The sequence below is a fragment of the Cervus canadensis genome, chromosome 18 (assembly GCF_019320065.1).
Source record: "Cervus canadensis isolate Bull #8, Minnesota chromosome 18, ASM1932006v1, whole genome shotgun sequence".
NCBI lineage: Eukaryota > Metazoa > Chordata > Mammalia > Artiodactyla > Cervidae > Cervus > Cervus canadensis.
The window spans coordinates 27,767,819-27,786,990 of NC_057403.1; the positions used below are offsets into that span (position 1 = coordinate 27,767,819).

The 19,172-nt window shown below is 37.4% G+C and overlaps 1 protein-coding gene across 2 annotated transcripts in view; it reads left to right on the plus strand.

The window, feature by feature from the left end:
• Positions 1 to 19,172, plus strand: part of UBA2 (ubiquitin like modifier activating enzyme 2) — a 30,954-nt gene that overhangs the window by 7,714 nt on the left and 4,068 nt on the right. For both annotated transcript variants that reach the window (XM_043434879.1, XM_043434878.1), the window contains exons 7-16: positions 3,490 to 3,557; positions 4,005 to 4,126; positions 6,829 to 6,928; positions 7,841 to 8,007; positions 9,926 to 10,019; positions 10,111 to 10,223; positions 12,620 to 12,775; positions 14,053 to 14,149; positions 16,880 to 16,985; positions 18,403 to 18,539. In XM_043434879.1, coding sequence (XP_043290814.1) covers positions 3,490 to 3,557; positions 4,005 to 4,126; positions 6,829 to 6,928; positions 7,841 to 8,007; positions 9,926 to 10,019; positions 10,111 to 10,223; positions 12,620 to 12,775; positions 14,053 to 14,149; positions 16,880 to 16,985; positions 18,403 to 18,539 — 1,160 coding nt within the window. The remainder of the gene's footprint in view (positions 1 to 3,489; positions 3,558 to 4,004; positions 4,127 to 6,828; positions 6,929 to 7,840; positions 8,008 to 9,925; positions 10,020 to 10,110; positions 10,224 to 12,619; positions 12,776 to 14,052; positions 14,150 to 16,879; positions 16,986 to 18,402; positions 18,540 to 19,172) is intronic.

Below are 19,172 nucleotides of genomic sequence, written 5' to 3' on the forward strand. Positions count from 1 at the left end.
GTGATGGGCAGTGGGATTATTTTTATTTATTTAAATACCGTGGAGAAATTGTTCTTAACGATGTTGGAGCTTATTCTGACTGGAAATAGGCATGTAACTAAATGAGTACAGATCTTTGTATTTGGAAACACTAAAACACACTTAGAAGTAACTCATTGGTTAAATAAAAAATAATGGAAGTTGAAAATAGTTTGTAATAATACTGACAATACTACATGTGGAACTTGTAGGACACATTGAATGTGGTAGTTGAAAGAAGTTACAGGCTTACACACATGAAGAGTGGTGAACATTAATCAGCAAAGGATCCAACTTACGTTGGAAAAAGAACAACATAAAGTCAGAAAAATTAGAAGGACGTAATTGAGATAAAAGTGAAAAATGCAAGTTTGATCAGGAAAAGGAAAGAGGGGGACTTTTCTGGTGGTCCAGTGATTGAGAGTCCACCTGCCAATGCAGGGGATACACGTTGGATCCCTGGTCCAGAAATACTCCACATGCCACGGAGCAGCTAAGCCTGTGCGCCACAGCTATTGAAGCCTGAGCAGCCTAGGGCCTGTGCTCTGCAACAGGAGAAGCCACCACATCACAACCGGAGGGAGTGCTAGCACAGCAACGAAGACCCAGCGCAGCCAAAAATAAGTTTTAAAAAATCTAAATGGTATAAAACAAAAAGTATGCCAAGTTGTATTTATTCCAGGAATGCAAGCATGGTTTAACACTGGAAAGATCTATAAATGCCATTTACTTCATTAAGAAAGAGAAACTATAATCTTCATAGATATAGGAAGAATGGTAAAATTTAGCAAACACCTTTTCATCTTCTTAGTAATTAAGAAGAGAACTTTATCAAGTTGATATCTTCTAGAAATCTGCAGCAAACAGCTTTATGTTTTGATTAAGGTGTAATATATTCACTCAGATATTCACTCATATAGGAGAAAATCTTTGTAATATATTCACACATACAATGGTATAATGACAGAATTTCAGGAGAAATACACTTGAAGCTTTTATTTATTTAGAAAACTTTTTTTCTTTTTAATAGACTTTACTTTTTAGAACAGTTTCAAATTTAGAAAACAATTGAGGAGGTAGCAAGTTCCCACACTCAGTTTCCTGTGTTGTCAACATCTTATCATACCAGTGTATGATACATACATAACAGTGGATCAGTATTGATACATTGTTTATTAACTTGAAGTCCAAAGATTATTTAAATCTCCTTAGTTTTTACCCAGTGTTTCTTTTCTATTCCAGGATACCACATAATTACTTACTATGTCTTTAGGTCCCCCTTAAGGGGGCTGTGACAGTTTTTCAGACTTCCCTTGTTTTTGAGGACCTTGTTAGTTTTGAAGAGTACTAGTCAAGTATTTTGTAGGATGCCCCACTATTGGAATTTGTGTGATGTTTTTCTTATATTAGTGTGGTTTTAGGTTATTGGGAGGAAGACCTCAGAGGTAAAGTGTTGTTTTCCTCATATCATATGAGGGGTACATGTTATCAGCATAATTTATGACTATTAATGTAGGCCTTGATCACTTAAGGTAGTATTTGTTATCCATATAGATTCATTGATATTCAATGTATTTTATAGTTTGGGTTATAATCTAATGGATTTTTCCTCCCTGATAGCTCAGTTGGTAAAGAATCCACCTGCAATGTAGGAGACCCTGGGTCGATTGCCTGGGTTGGGAAGATCCACTGGAGAAGGGAAACACTACCCTCTTCAGTATTCTGGACTGGAGAATTCCATGGACTGTATAGTCCATGGGGTGGCAAAGAGTCGGATGTGACTAAGCGACTTTCACTCTAATCCAATGCACTGTTGAATTTTGTTGCTCAGATTGTTCCATCTTTGGCCATTGGGAGCTCTTCAATTGGCCTTGTACTCTTTGATATGTAGCCATCAAAGTATGATGGGGTTTTTTTTTTTTTTGGAGTAATTCCTTACTTTCTGGTACTATAAGATGCTCCAGGTTCATCTTGTGTATTTCCTGCTTCAGCCCTAGAATTAGACATTTTTTCATGGAACCCTGGTTCCTTTTATTGAAGAATGATGTTAGAAGTCAGGATACAACTGCTTAGGCATAGATGTGGGGTGCCATTTGTTTTAGGCCTTCTTAGCTGACAGAGCAAAATACACATTTATTCTAGTTTGTATATATAAAATATTAATGATTCAGTACAATTCTGATTAAAATTTTATCAGGGATTTTATTGGAACTTGTTCATCTGATTATAAAATTTACATGGAAGACTAAGGCCTAAGTGGAACCAATGTGGAAAAAATTCTATTCTCTACTTAAAACAATATGTGTAATTTAATAATGTATAGAAATTAAGTCAAAGTGGATTAATTATTTAGATGTGAAAGGAAAAATTTTAAATTGTTCTAATATAGGAGAAAATCTTTATCTTTTGGGTTAAAGAACAATTTCTCAAGATATAAAAGTGGTAATTATAAAAAAGGATTGATATATTTAAATTCATTTAGTATTTCATCATCAAGAGAGGTTCAATGATGTATACACAATTAAGCTATTACATGGGATGAATTAACTGCAACATAAGGAACTAAAATTGTGGTCTGGAATATATTCCTGTAATAAGGGAAGGACAACCTGACAAATACTACTAATAGACACTTTTTTTACTTAAAGGGAAATTTAGGCAATAAGCAAATAAAGATAATGTTCAACTGTATGATTAACTTGCAAAATCAAGAATAAAGCCACAGTAACATACTATTGATACTTTATACTTGCTAGTTTGGCAAAATGTTGTTTGGAGAGGAAATTAATTGGTAGGAACTCATGCATGCTATTTTGGGAGTGTATTTTGGGGTACAACCAGTGTTGGAAACAGATGGCCATTTTCTTGTAAAATGTATCAGAATCTTTGGGATTTTAATGTAAGTCCTGTGCTTAATGACAGGTTGAAAAGTTATTAAACAGTTTGTAGGATAGCTTGATTAATAAGAGGGAGTTTCAGCTTAATACTTTGCCATTATTTCATGTGACTCTGAAGTGGTAAAGATAGGTAAAGATACATGCCACTATGGTAAAATGTCTTACTGCTGAGTTCCGTGCACCTTCAGCAGTGCCTCACACATAATGGGTGTGTCAGTGTTTAGTAGCTAGTTGCAGGTATACCTCACAGCTATTATTCTGAAAGTGAAATATTGTCTGTGTTGGAATGTAAAGCCACTCACCTGTCTCTTGATCAACAATTTTAACAGGAATTTGCAGAAGCTAGCTGACAGAAATGAATCTGGGTCTACTAATATTTTGCCTTCTCTGTGTTGTGGTTCAAATGAGAATGCAAGCTGTTTTAAACAGATTGCTTAAATACTTTGAGGTTTCTGGAGTGTAATTTATCAATTACTTAATTTTCATCCCTCCTGAAGATTTGAGGAAGCTTGGAAAAGGTAACATTTGTTCAATATTTCGGTGTACATAAATATTTACTATTCTTAAATTATAGCCAGTTGTTTGGAGAAGAAGATGCTGATCAAGAAGTATCTCCTGACAGAGCTGACCCTGAAGCTTCCTGTGAGTAAACTAGTTAGGATATATTTTTTTACTGACGACCACTATTTTTATTTTGCTAATTTAATATTGGTAGCTCAAGGCAGGGGGAGGGGGAGATAATTGCTGTTATATGCTAGATAATGTATTATGTTCTTGTTTCATCTTTAAATGATGTTTTAAAAAATGAGTCGTACCATTCTACTTGTGAAGAAACACGCTGCAGAGAAATCTCACAAATCTAGTAAATAGAACTGGGCAGGAGTTGTTTCCAGGTCTATACTTGGACTACTCTGCATGTGGCCTTCAGAAACTGAAGTAGAAAAAAATGGTGATGAGCATTCTTTCTGCTTGAATTCAGAATGTGTCACTTGCTGGTGGCTTCCATGAGTGACCCCACCCCTCAAAGGTGGATGAGAGATTCATTCTACACAAACTACAGTTGAAAATAAACCAGCGTTTGTTTTGTAGGGGAACCAATGGAAGCTGAAGCCAGAGCCAGAGCATCTAGTGAAGATGGTGACATTAAACGTATTTCCACCAAGGAATGGGCTAAATCAACTGGATATGATCCAGTTAAACTTTTTACCAAGGTTAGGATTACCTTTTTTATAAATGTGGATTGATTTTTATTACTTTTGTTTTAAGCTAGTGTGTGATTTAATTGGGCTTACCGGGTGGCACAGTGGTAAAGAATCCGCCTGCCAATGCAGTAGACATGGGTTTGATCCCTGAACTGGGAAGATCCCCTGGAGAAGGAAATGGTAACCCACTGCTGTATTATTGACTGAGAAATCCCATGGACAGAGGAGCCTGGTGGGCTGTAGTCCGTGGGGTTGCAAAGAGTTGAACACCACTGAGCACACACACACAGAACACAGCATTGTCTTAGTGAATTCATTGTGATGTAGTTGGGATAAACAGATTTGAAATTTTAACATGAATACTAAATCAGTATAGCATCTTTATAGAAGATAAATACAGAGGCTTATTTATGCACTCTAGTTGTCTTTCCTTCCCTCACTTTCACTGATTTTCTTTATATTACTTACCTTTGGTTTCTGCTGTTTCTCTTCTTATATTCCTTTGCTGGTTTTGATTATGCTTAAAATCAAATGTGCTTAACTCTGATATGGATAGTGACAGTATTTTCTAAACTAGTGTCCATATACCTAGTTCCATTCCAATTTGAGCAGTTGAATGCCAGGACAATCTGAAGTACGTCTCCAATCTGTTGTTCAATAGGTAACTTTAAGCATCTGCTGTGTGCCACATACTTTGAAGTACAGAAGCTTTAACAGTGACAGAGACAGAAAATAGGGTCCTAGCTCTCTGTAGGGGAGAGAACTCAGAGTCTAGAAGGGAAGTCAAATATTGAACAAGCAGTTTTGAGTTCAGGGTGTTATGAGATTAAGGTCAAATGTATTGGAACCCTGTAATAATAAGTAGACTTAACCCTCCTTGTTATTAAACATTATTATTAGACTGGAATGAGGGTTCAGAAGAGGCTGTCCAGAGGCAATGACATTTCAACTCAAGACTTCAAAGAATAAGGGTGGGGATGAGAATGCAGCATGTAGAAAGTCCTTCTCAGGCTGAAGAACTGAAATAATTCCCATTAAAAGGGAGAGTGGAAGGAGGACTGTAAAGGTAAGCTGAGACTCGATCTGGCAGGATTTTCTGGGTCATGATAAGGATATTTCACCAAGACAGCAGGAATCCATTGAAGGGTAGTCTGTAGGGTCAGTATAAGGTATAGGAAATATGCAGTGCACTCTTGTAGGAAATAATAGTGTTCCCCTGGTGTTGCCCTTGTAACCAGTATGGGACAGTGCCTTCTGGAGTAATCGGAAGTACAACCCATCTGCATTCCCTTGGGGGTGTGGGTTGTCCACTTTTTACAAACTCAACTTTGTATAACATGAGGAACCAAGAATACTACCTGGTTTCCTGCTGGGCAGCAGGTGACTAGTGGTGCCAATCTCTGAGGTAGGTAGGGTGGGAAACACATATGTGCATAGGGATTGGGGGAATGTGGAAGGTGACAGACTTTGAGATTCCTCTATGGAACATGAGAGAGACGACACGTGGTTCTGTGGGTAAGTAACCAATTTAGAGATTTGGTTGAGTTAGGTTTATAGAAAGAGACAGAGTGTGAAAATAGTTCATTACACAACTCTGAGGGGCTCCTAGTATTTAATAATTGAACGGAGAAAGCTGTGGAGCGGGTGTTTGGAGATCCGTGCTAATTCCCCATTGCCTGGCAGGCTTTACAGCCAAGCGCTAAGGGTCCTCTATAAAATGTCTCTAGCCAAATTTGTTACCCAAATCATACAGGACCCCTCATTTCCTTCCCTTTGTGTCCATTTCAGATGTTACCAATGGTCCCTGTTCCACAAGTAGAACAGAATAACTTAACAGAGCTGTGTGATTTTCACACTAAATTGTACTCTGATTATTTGTATATTTAGCTGGTTTTCCAAAGATTAAGGATGTTTGATAGATCCTCAGTTGAGTATATTTTGATAGAAATAGTTCTAACTTTTAGCCATATCTAAATTCATATCCGGTATATACAAAAATGTGTGGAGTAAATCTACAATAGTAAACACAGCTAAGGAAAATGTAAAACTATTAAAATCATCTGAAATTCTACCACATAGAAAGTGTGATTCGTGTGATAGTCTCAATCTATATGTGGTAGTGTTTGGTTTTAGTTTTGAAATAGGAATTGTTTTTTGTGTTTGAAGTCTTTGCGGCAGGGTCGGGGGGCACATTTCAGAGGTGTTGCAGGTGGTTCTTCATTTCCGTTTGAGCACTTTTAAAATGTGTATACTTTATTGGTAAGTACCCACAAACTTGAAGATGTTGCTAACTGGTACCTCTAGGCTCACTTCTTGTGGAGTTAGTGTGTATTTACTTAGTCACTTGGAGGGTATGATTGTGGTTCCAGCTGATCTGAGGAGCCAATATGGGGAAGTGGAAGTGGCTTGGGAGGAAGGGGTCAATCAGCACGGTTCAGAGCTCCCTTACTCTGTTTTTCTCAGCATATCTGATGTTAACTGTTTCAAGTGCAAGTGTTGCATGTAAAATTTGTTTTTACACAAAGATTTTAGGTGCGCACCTCCCCCCCTGCCCCGCCTTGAGAATTGTTAATCTACTGGTATATAACATGTCCTCAGATCTTTAAATCAGATTTTATAGTGTTAAGTCAGCAGGGTAATTTTGTTATATATTTTATCAGAATAAGGACAGTAGGGTTCATGGAATTTATCTTTCTTCCTTTCTGTCTTAGCTTTTTAAAGATGATATCAGGTATCTATTGACTATGGACAAACTATGGCGGAAAAGGAAACCTCCAGTTCCATTGGATTGGGCTGAAGTGCAAAGTCAAGGTGAAGGGTACATTTTTCTGTTTGAGATTCCTAAGTTGGAACTTCTCTTACCTGAAGTCTTTAAATTGCTTTGTTATTTCTTGGTATACAGTGGTGTACACTCATGGTAAGAAATTCAAACAGTTCAGAAACGTATGAAGAAGGAAAATCATTAGAGATCTCATCACCTGAAGAAATAATTACTACTGCGTTTTAAGAATGTCTTGGTGATAACTGCACATAGACACAGGCAGTTGCGTGGTCACTTAACGTAAATGGAATCATACTATTTATATACTCTGCTGTTTTCAGTCAGTATTTTTTAACCTAGTCCCTTATCAGTTAACATTTAATTGTTTCATATTCTCCCTGATGTAAAGTGTTCCTTAAACTTTGGGACATATTTGTAGCTTTAAGGAAGGAAAAACTAATGTAGTGGTGACTGCTTCCCTACCCCTCTCTCTTTCAACACATTGTGTCTCAACTTGTTTTACGCAGCAATGTTTAGCATATTGAAATTTAAAAGGTCCCAGGAGATTTAGGGTGTCAGTTTGAAGCAGTTTCCTGTAGTTATCTATAGTAATAAATACTTCCTTTTACAGCTCAATTCAAGTATTGCTCTGATAGCTTCCACTTATTGATACTGTGTTCTGGGCATAATGCTTATTAGCTTGTTTACATTATATTGAATCTTCCAGTAATCTGTGAAATTCTGAGACACTCTCACACCTTTCCCACGTCAATATTGACCATTTTCTTGCTTAATTTTGCATAATATTGACCAATTTCTTGCATATGTATGCATAATTGTATCAATGATAATTATTTTAATGGAATTTGTTTCATATTATATAACTTTTTTATTGTCAGGCATTGAATGTTAAACTGAGTAGAGGAAAGATGTTAGTAAATTTTCTAATACTTTTTTTCCAGGAGAAGAAACCAGTGCATCAGATCAACAAAATGAACCCCAGTTAGGTCTGAAAGACCAGCAGGTTCTAGATGTCAAGAGCTATGCGTGTCTTTTTTCAAAGAGCATTGAGACTTTGAGAGTTCATTTAGCAGAAAAGGGGGATGGAGCTGAGCTCATATGGGACAAGGTTTGTGTTGAAAATGTGTGGCAGTTACTTGTATATCAAATGTGTGTTTTAGTTCTTGAGCTATATCAGAATCTAGTAATGTTGGGATATTGATTTTATTCTACCAGATTTTGAGGACATTGATTTTGTTTTGCCTTTTCACCTCTAATTACTACATTGAACTATGAATTTTCTATATGTGAATTTAAGTAATACCATAAAACCTCATTTTAGATTCTAATAATATGTTCATGGTTTGTAACTGTTGACTAGAGAAATAATGTGACTTTACTGGAGTAAAATATTTCTCTGACTTAAGAAAATAGCCTGAAGAGAGCTTCTTACGTAATAGAGATTTATTAATAGAAGTCATAATATCCTTTTGGCCACAATAGCTCGTGGGCCTTATTTGGCCTTGAAAGTAATAAAATTGCCTTTATATTAAAATAGTTAATAATGCTTTGAGTTCTGAGAGACTTATCAATACAATAAGGATATGTAATTATTCTTAAAGTTAAAACAATATTTAATAGCATCTTGCAGTTAAATGTTACATTTTGAGATTTAGTGAGTTAATTTTACTTATTTTTAATTATACTCAATACTTTCTATGACTATAATTGATTTATCTGCTAAAGTTTGCATGTTCAGATGTTGGTAATGATTTGCCATTAATTTCAAAGTAAGGAGAAAAGTTTGATCAGTTTTAGAGAACTAAGATAACTTTTAGAGAAGGAAATGACAACCATTCCAGTAATCTTGCCTGGAGAATCCCTTGGACAGAGGAGTCGGCAGGCTGTGGTCCATGGTGTTGCAAAGAGTTGGACACAGCTGAGCACAAGATAGCTTTGTATGTGCAAATTTTGAAATGGGGGTTGAATCAGACATCTGAAATGAAGCTGGTAAATTTAGACTACAAACATTAGTCTTTAGGTTTTGTGTGCTGTAAGGGATCAGTATTAAAACTTTTTTTCATTGTTATTTTTGTAACTGGTTTAGGAGGTTTTCATCTGTATACAGGGACTCAGTAACCAAACTTGGGACTGCAGATTGTTACTCTGTGAGTAAAATCTGTAACTAATGGATGTGATAAGCCAGTTGCCTGGGGAAGTACCTGATGGACCCTGTTTTGGGTACTCTTAAATAATCATACTTATCCTCACCACAGCCTTACAAGATATTTATATAATTTTCCCTGTTTAACACATTAAGGAATTTTGAGTCAGGGGGATTTATTTGTCTGTGGTTCCTCAGCCAGCCAGATAAGTATGTAAAGAACCCACATCCTATCAGTGCTTTTTCTTTCATACTTTGGTGTTTCTGCATTATGGGCTAGGACAATTTTTCTCAGTTCAAAGCATGAAACTTTGCTGAAATCTAATTAGAGTAGGATATATGCTTAGGAAGAATGGAAGTTGGGAAAACTTTCTTTGTCCTGCCACATCTGAAAAGAATCAGCCAATATAGGAGTGCAGTGTATGTGAAGGGAATATGAAGAAAGAAAGCAAAAAGAGGTAGTCTAGGTATTTCTGAGGCTTTAATGAAGTAGCTTTCTTAAAGCAGTCTGTATCTTCATCCCTGAGTTCCGTACTTGTCAGACAAGCTTATTATTGACTGTGGACCCAGGGAAGGTTTGCCACCATCAGTAAATAGAATTGGTATTCTGATCTGTGTAGTCTTCATCTCCGGTGCATTTGTGTATGCAGACGTGAATTCCTAAAACCTGTTGGCTCTTGGCAGGCCACATTCCTGTATCCCTGGAGCTGATGATCCCAAGCGAGCTCTTGCTCACTTCTCATCCAGACCAGCCTTTCCCTGGAGGCCATCTCTTGTTCTAGTTGATGTGTTAGAAACTTTTGAAAGTGCTGTTCTGAAAGCAGCACTAGCCAAATTAGTAAATTTGTGGGGAGACTTGTTAAATTGTTTAAATTATTGACAGGATGACCCATCGGCAATGGATTTTGTCACCTCTGCTGCAAATCTCAGGATGCATATTTTCAGTATGAATATGAAGAGCAGATTCGATATCAAATGTAAGTTGTTTGTACTTCAGTCGTATCATCTAAATTCTAAGTTTCTTCTTTTTTTTTTTAACAGCTAAACTTCTTTTTTTTTTCCTTTCAGCAATGGCAGGGAACATTATTCCTGCTATCGCTACTACTAATGCAGTGATTGCTGGGTTGATAGTATTGGAAGGACTGAAGATTTTATCAGGAAAAATAGACCAGTGTAGAACAGTGAGTGTTTCTATTTGCAATTTTAAAGTTAAAACAATAACATTTGGTTTAAAGCAATGGAAAAGTAATTGTTTGAGTTACCTTGTGAGTTGCATGTTTAAGTGAGCTTCCTGGAAGTTAACAAAAAGGAAAACACATTTGCTTCTCTTACTTTTGTCTAAAATGGAAGCAGAAGCTAGTTTGCTTCTAACATTTCTAGTTTTACTGGATTCTTGGAAGAACTCATTGTGTGGGTCCTTTGTATTAACTTTTCTTCATTTTTTCATTTTTCTTCAATTTTCTTCATTGTTTTCCAATTCTAAGAGTACTCTGGTTTTAAAATTGTTTGTTATTTTATAGTCCCTTGTTCTTCAGTCATTTTTGTCAGTCCCCCCTTTTTTTTTTTCAGTCTCCCTTTTTATTTTAAACTTTATGTTATTGTAACTTTATGTTATATTTGGTTGTGTTAATGCCTGAAATCTTTATGGATGAGCTTGTGTCATTTCTGTTAGATCTCTCTCATTGTGTTTTGTTTGCTTATGTGAGCAAACAAAATATATATATATATATATTTTTTTTTTTTAGACAGAATTATATTTGTTAACATGTATCTTTGATAATTCTTTAAGGACCCACTGAAGGTGTATTTCTTCAAAGAGGATTTGTGTTTGTTTATATCTGGGTGCCTGGGGTTCTACCAACCTGAGACCACTTATACATTCTCAGTATATATTCAGACAGCAAATCTGCATGAGCCCTATCTTACTGTAATGAATTATAAAGGAAGATATTCTTCCCTCACGAAGCACCAAGGTTGAGATAATTTTTCTTGCTATTTCTGCAGGGAAGAAATTTTTCTCCTCTTTTTTTATCCTCCCCTTGCTTTATGTGAACATCTCCTATCATGAGTTTCCTGCATTAGTAGTGGTTGGACTGGGTTTATCTCTTAAGATTAAAACCACTTGAATATTCCCTTTGGATTCCTGCTTTCTTTCTGAATTGATTTTGCATGTCTGAAGATACTTTGCTTTCATACCACTGGGGATTTAAAAAACTTCCTAAGAATATTGGAGCCGATATTTTGCTATTGTTTTAGGTTCTCCTTTTTACAGTAATGTTGAAATAAAAGGACCAGTTTACTTTTAGGAATGTCTTTTAAAAACAAAAGCAAAATACCTAGTCTATGACGGTACTCTTCCTTTTCAGTGTCATTATTAATGCACTCTTAAAATACTTTTTATTGTTTCCATGAGATTTCATGGTGAGGGAGTGTAGAATCATAATGCCAGTCTGCCATCTTGGTTCAGCTTTCTGTTTAAATTAGTTTGGCTATCATGTTTTTAATTTCTAAGAACTATATTTTTTTATGTCTTATCTTTTTATAGCAGCCTGAACAAGTGTTTTACTTTGTCCTGTAACATTCTTCTCATTTCTTTACTTGCTCATCTCTGTTCCTCTCTTGGACTAATGATACCCTTATGTCTGGGCTTCATTTGTTCCCATTTATAAATGAGTCTTAGGATAGGTTAATAGAAGTGTTAGCCTTAGTATTAGTAGTGTTAGCAGTTGTTATCACTGTCGATTTCTCTTAGCGGAGTTACCCTCCCAGTGAAGCTCCAGATCAACCATTGTCCCCTACTCCAGCCCTGGCAGTACAAGTGTATACGCTTAGTATTCATTGTGGGGAGAGGTTACAGGAGGCCTCTGTCTAGCACTTAATGTCTGTCAAGGGATTTACTTCTTTAAGTTGGGGGGAATCGATAGGGTTCTTCATTAGAGATAATTCATCTTAACAGATACCATACTACATGGTAGTTCCACAGTAAGAATTTATTAGCATCTGGTTTTTCTCTTGACAATTATAACTTCAGTGCAGTTTGTTTTTTATTTCCCTTGGTTCGTGTAATTTTTTTTTTTTTTGGTTTGGGTATTAGGAAAATGGTAATAGTGCCAGACATACATTATTTTTCCTTTAATTATGTGAATGTTGATTTCACAGTCATCAGAGAATTAGAAAAGAAATGGAGCTCATTTGGTCCTTGTATCTGTAAAGACATTAATTAGAGAAATTAGTGCCCTGGTCTTGTTAGAAATTGACTTAAAGTTGATAAGAATAACCACTAGGAAAGCACTCCAAACTGATTCAATGATGATACCAGAGACAAGTATCGTTAGGCCCTTATTCATGCTAAGTTAGTTTGCAGAATAGTCGAGTCTTCAGTACAATGAGATTTCAGTAAACTCAGCTTTATTACATGTTGGCTAATTTGAAAAGGTTGGGATAAAAATCAGCCTCTTAAGGTCTTGATTTTCCTTATCCTTTGCCATCTGGAAGGGAGTATTTAAATGAGTATTCTATGGTATATAAAATTATAATTCAGATTTCTGCTTGTTTTTTTTTTTTTTTTTTGCTAAAGATTTTTTTGAATAAACAACCAAACCCAAGAAAGAAGCTTCTTGTGCCTTGTGCACTGGATGCTCCCAACCCTAACTGTTACGTATGTGCCAGCAAGCCAGAGGTGACTGTGCGGCTGAATGTTCATAAAGTGACTGTTCTCACCTTACAAGATAAGGTAAGTGCAGAGCCTGGTTCTCTTCCACAAGGTTACTGTTTATAAGAAAAAAACAAGTCCCCTTTTGCCTTTTTACTGTGATAAACTAAAAGCCAGATAATTACCCTGACTACTGAGGTGTGTACATTTGCCATCTGTGTCCTATTAACTTTTCTCTCTGTGGTTCCAGAATGTGCTTCACATCCCAGAGAGGAATAGGTATATTTGGCTAGAATGTGGACCACAGGTGGTACATAGATAGGTAGCATAGTATCTTTACAAGCAAATCCTGTGTTCCTTAGGTTTCTAGTGAGGGTGTATTAAGCTAGTCCCCGAGGAGATGCATTGTTAGCACACTTGGATTCACCTGTAGAGCTTTGGTGTGAGAGATGGACGGTTAAGGTATAGCCTGGTCCTTCAGTTCCTCCTAGTATTTTTTTTAATTAGGAAAGAGCAAGTGACCTAAATGGGTGTCACTTCTCACTTTGGAAATCACTTCACATAGTTCCTCTGATTGTGTACATTGTGGTGTTTCATGTTTATATGCCTCTCGACATGAAGGAGTAGACTTTGTGGCCCTAAAGGCTGCTTGAGAATGAATGACCTTTCTCCCAGAACTGGTTACATTGGACAGGTTGATTTGAACTTACGTTTTGGATGGAGAAGGAGCTGGACTTGGTATGTTGGCCAGCAGAGGGTGGTTGCCCCGTGTTCTTTCTTAGGAAAGAAATGATTATAATTGGTATCTACTCATTCTTGAGCTAAAGGTTATTCCACGTATTGGGAGTGTAATTGGACCTTTAGAGAGTTATCTGTTGTTTGTTTTTTTAGGCTTGTTTGTTTGTTTAGGATCGGGTAAGATTTAATAGTATTACCATTACTGCTCCTGATCCATCTTGGAATTTGCAAAGGGGATATGGAACTTGGGAAGAGATGTAGTTTGGGAAGGGGAAGACTATTTATCTGAGAATCAGATTGATGAGAAGTTTTTCATCTATAAAACATCTTTCAGTATGGAGCTGTAATAGAGACTAAGGTAAAATATGTCAAGTGTCTAGCTTAGTACCTAATCGGCTGGGAAGGACAAAATACCAAGAGCCAGCCAAGAGTTCTTAGTCCCCATCTGGAAGAAGTGTTACCTGATCTTTATTAGTGGTCAGACATGGGATAGAACGTGGGCATGAGGTAACTGGGTGAATTCCAGTGGAAGGAGAGAGTTATGAGCCTTTATAAGAAGTCTAGGCTATTTATGGTCTTTAATGCCATATGTTAATATTTTGAATTTTTTTTCCTTATAGATTGTGAAAGAAAAATTTGCTATGGTAGCACCAGATGTCCAAATTGAAGATGGAAAAGGAACAATCCTAATATCTTCAGAAGAGGGAGAGACAGAAGGTATTATACATTGTTTTGTTCACTCACCCTCATCTGAATGGACACTGCCTGAGTGAAGGGGTGCACATTAGTTTTTCCGTTCACTGTATACAGTATTGAGGATCACACTGGTCAATCTGAAGGGACTTAAAAGTTCTCACACCTCATCTGTCCTATTGGAGAGTGTCAGGATTCTTTTTGGCTATAGTTGCTTGCCCAGAAATTTGGGTATATTGGGTCATAAGTAATTGGAGGTCGTGCTTTGGCTGGGTAGTAGTCTGTTTTTTATTGAAAGTCTAGTTAAATATGTCTTCACCAAAAAAAAAAAAAATACTCCCATTAGTTCTAGCCAGCTCTTTTAAAGGCTAGGACCTTAAAAATGGAAACTGGTCTAGAATCTGAGTGGCTTAAATGTGACCCTTTTCCACAGAATACATGTGCTGTTGAGGGTGAGAGAGCATTTATTCAAACAGCCTTTGGAGTGCTGTATTACAGGCATAGTCATAGATATTTGTAATTCAAGGATAAATAAGATAATAGTCCCTGGCTTAAAGTACTTCACAGCCTAGAAGGAGATGAGAGATTAGCAACAAGTAGATTTAGTGTCATCTGAGAAATACTGTAGAGGGAAGGTGTACAGAGTTTGAATTAAGCTTTGTAGAGGGAAGGTTAACGGGGCAAGGGGGGCATGTCACAGGAGAGAGGACTCCTGGGCCAGTTCTTGAAGAAGAGCTGAGGGGAGAGTCTGCATTTGGGCAGAATGAACAGCATCTGCAAATGCATGAACTTACAAAGCAATACAAAGGGCTTTCAGAATGACCAGCTGTTTTGTTTCCTGGAAGGTGGCGTGCTGTGGGGTTGGCAGCAGTGGTGCAGCTGGAGGATTTTGTGTGTTGTGTGTGTGTATGTGTGTCTTCCCCCCCTCCCCCCCCCCACCAATTTCCTGCTCCCTCCAGGGTCTAAGCAGGGGCGTAATGTGTAATCTGCAGGAGAGTAAGGCAAGGGTGTGACAGTGGAGGTGAGGAGCCAGTTAGAAAAAAATTAATGGAAGTGAGGGATTTTTACTAACACAAAAGCAAGTGACAGACTTGCCATTTGCAGAGTCTGAATTTAGAGCACAGGTGAGGAAGAGTAGCATTGTTAGGTTTGGACAGAAACTGTTACCAAGATTCTTGCTTCAGAAGTGATGCTAATTCACCCGGATAGAATTGCTCAGAGACTATTTTCCTTTTGAACATGTTGGGCTGTGGGATTTGAGTGAGTGTGAAAGAGCTTGGAAATGGAAAATTAACTGTTCTTCAGAGACATTCCAGGTAGACTGAAAAGGTATAAAATAAGAAGGAAACAAAAAAGACAGTTGTGCTGTGCTTAGTCGCTCAGTCATGTCCGACTCTTTGTGACCCCATGGACTGTAGCCCACCACGCTCCTCTGTCCATGGATTCTTTAGGCAAGAATACTAGAGTGGCTTGCCATGCCCTCCTCCAGGGGATCTTCCCAACCCAGGAATCACACTGGGATCTCCTGCATTGCAGGTAGATTCTTTACCAGCTGAGCTGCCAGGGAAGCCGTTGGATTATGTAGAAAACAACATAAATTTAAAAATTATAAGCAGAATTTAAGAATTTAAAATACATTTTACTTTGTATGTGCCAGGCACTGTGGCTATACAGATTCTATACAGTCCGTAGGCAAGAGCAAATTCTCAGTAAAGCAGACTGACTATTGTGAGGAGAGAGTGTAAATTGGGAGCTAAATGAGGAGGTGGTTTTGTAAATGAAACTTGAGCATTTGAACATGCAGGAGAGAAAGGATGGTTAAAGGCAGGAAGGCCCTAGAATAGGTAGGAGGAGATGGTAACACCAAAAGTTTGACTGGAAAGATTGTTCTTCACTGGAATATTTCTAATCCATGTAGCAAAGGCTTACTGAGCACTAGTGGATGTTTGGCATCGTGTGCTACATCCTGGGCCTATTCAGATTTAGCAGAAATGACGTGGAAGAGAGAACTGAGTTGGAGTGATTAGTTTTTGGGGACCTCTCTGGTTGTCCATTGAGAAATACAGAAAATTTATGTTGAAAAATTTATTGAAATAAAGTTTACAATTTAATAACTGAATTGTAAAATTGGCTAAAAGTTGATGGTTGATATTGTGGATAACCTTTTTAGAAATAGAGTATATTTTGAACAACTCTAAAAGTTGTCACTGACTGCTGTAGGGTTCCAGATGAATTTGGTTTCAAAGGGAGAAGTTTTTCAGAACTTCTCAGTTTGGTTTCCTTGAAGTAGTTTTGGTAGCTGAGTTTTCAGGGCTGAGTTCCTAAGTGCCTGATATTTTAGTGAACTAGATTACTAGGGCCATCACATCCAAACACACAGGCAAGTGACTTAAATAACACATTTTATCCTAGTTCCAGAGGCTAGAAGTCTTAAGACGAAAGTGTCCAGCAAGAGTGTTGGAGGGGTGGTTGACGGGTTTGGTTTCTCCTGAGGCCCCTCTCCTTGGCTGCTTCTAAGGATACCAATTAGATTGGATTAGGGTCCTCCCCAACAGCCTCATTTTAACTTAATGCCTCTTTAAAAAAAAAAAAAAAACTGTCTCCAAGTACAGTCACATTCTGAGACATTTCAGCATGTGAATTTTGGGGAGATACAATTCAGCTTATAGCAGGGGGTTTATCTTGTAAAAACTAAGGTTGACTGCTTCATGGGGATATAACTGAAGCATCTAAATTTCTTTAAACAATTTTTAGCTAATAATCACAAGAAATTGTCAGAATTTGGAATTAGAAATGGGAGCCGACTTCAAGCAGATGACTTCCTTCAGGACTACACTTTATTGATCAACATCCTTCATAGGTAGGAACTATTAATATTTTAAGTGTAAGAAATTATTTGAATACATAAAGTGGAGAGAAAATGTTTTCTTACCCTTAAATCCTACTGTTCGTTGGAAACTGCGCCATATCTGTGCTCAAGTTGGCCATTAAGTTCCCTGAGGTTCGACCTACAGAAGAATCTGAGAATCCAGGAAGAAATATTTGAGGGTAACTCATCAGTGGTAGCTGATCAGAAAGACCTAGAGAGGGTAGAAATGCAGGTGTGTGAATAGTTATAATCAGGGGCACATTCCTTTTCATAGTTGAACTGGAATAAAAAATTTTAATTATTAGAGATTCATTTAGAAGGAAGAAATATTTCTCCCATAAAACAAATATTTCATTGTGATCTGGAACAATAACAAGAGAGCATTAAAAATTACCATATATAGATCCCTGAGTCACATTTTTTAATTTTGTATCCTGTCCACTTTACTTTAAAAAGTATCTAAAGTACTTGCATTACAGCATATCTGTACATACGCAGCACGGTTTAAATCCAGATGGTTCTCCATTTTGGTGTGCTCATCTGTTGACCAAGATTGGTTCATGCTCATTGATACCTCTAAGCTGCACCCTGGCTCGCTGCTTCAGGTTATGTCTAGCAAATGCACTGGCTGCCATCTGCAGCACGAAGTTTGCCAGTATTGCCATCTGTACCCAGATATACAGAACTTGTATATTGTTCAAGATATTACATTATATATACTTAGTTTGTAAACAGCAGGAAAGGACAGGAAAAACTGAGTGTGGGTTATTGATAGTTGTGGAAGGACATGTACAATGTAATGGAAATATATCAGTTGGTATCTAAAAGAGGAGGCATAATTAGGGTCTTTTTTTATCATATCTTTTAGCTCTCTGGGAACAGAACCCCCCCTTATAACATGTAAGTCTTTTGTTTGACTGTCATGCATTAAAGTTTTGTACATGTTTTAGGGAACTCATTACAAAAGCAGGGTGCTGCCTGTGAAGATGGAGGGAAAACCGAGAAGCCGTGTAACTCTGCCCCTAAACACTAAATTACTCTGGTCAAGATCAGAAGAGTGTGTATAGAATTTTTTCACATAGCTGAAGAAAGAATGCCTAAGAATTACATCAGGCCTCACAATTTTTGACTCAAGTTTTCTGCTTTAGCTATAAAAGTTAATCTTTTCCCTGAATTGAAAGGACAGTGTTATTGACCATTTGAATTATAGCTTCAAATACATAAAAATCTATTGTGTAGTCTTTTTATTTATTTTTTTTTTAACTCTTTGAAAATCAGAAGCCAAAAAAAAGGTGTGTATGTAGTATACACCTTTTGAGGTTTGAGGACAATTTCTCTCTGGTACGCCTTTGCTTTTGTAAGTAGTCACAGCAGTGGTTCGGTGTTATAGTACATGATTCTCTTACAGTGAAGACCTAGGAAAGGATGTTGAATTTGAAGTTGTTGGTGATGCCCCAGAAAAAGTGGGGCCCAAGCAAGCTGAAGATGCTGCCAAAAGCATAACCAATGGCAGCGACGACGGAGCTCAGCCTTCTACATCCACAGGTGAGTCACAGCCCCAGCCGGCAGTCACCCACCAAGCAGGGCTGTTTACAACAAACTGTCTGTCTTGTGAACATTGACCGTAAAGTAGAACTGCCCACAGGACTGCTAGAGGTGTGTGTTGGTTCGGCATTGTTTTAATGGAACTTCAAATGTATAACCCATGAAGATATTTAAGACTGGGTAAAATTTTTATAGAAAATGGATACTTTTTATTTTTACAACCGGAAATGTCCTTTTACTAGTGCATAAAGATGGTTCATTCTGAGTAGTAGTACTTTTGGATTTTGTATGCATGTTTTTGGGACAGTGAATCAGTGCATCTGACTATTTTGAGTGAACAGATGCTTGGTAAGTATAGCATTTCAGTTTTCTCAGAACCAGTGTGACTTTGGTAGAGTGCATCAGAAGCTCTGTTTCCTGGGTTTTCGGTGTTGGTGCTTTATTGTACTCCAGTGTGAATGTTCACTACCTATGCCACCACCCCACCCCCTGAAACATACACACACCTCTTCACTCTTTAGCGTCGGGAAACTAAAAGTTAACTAATTCTTTCCTTCTCTATTTTTGTTACTTTGACCCTGTGTCTTTGGTATTCTTTGGAATATGGTGGTTCTTTGGTTCTGATATTCTCCG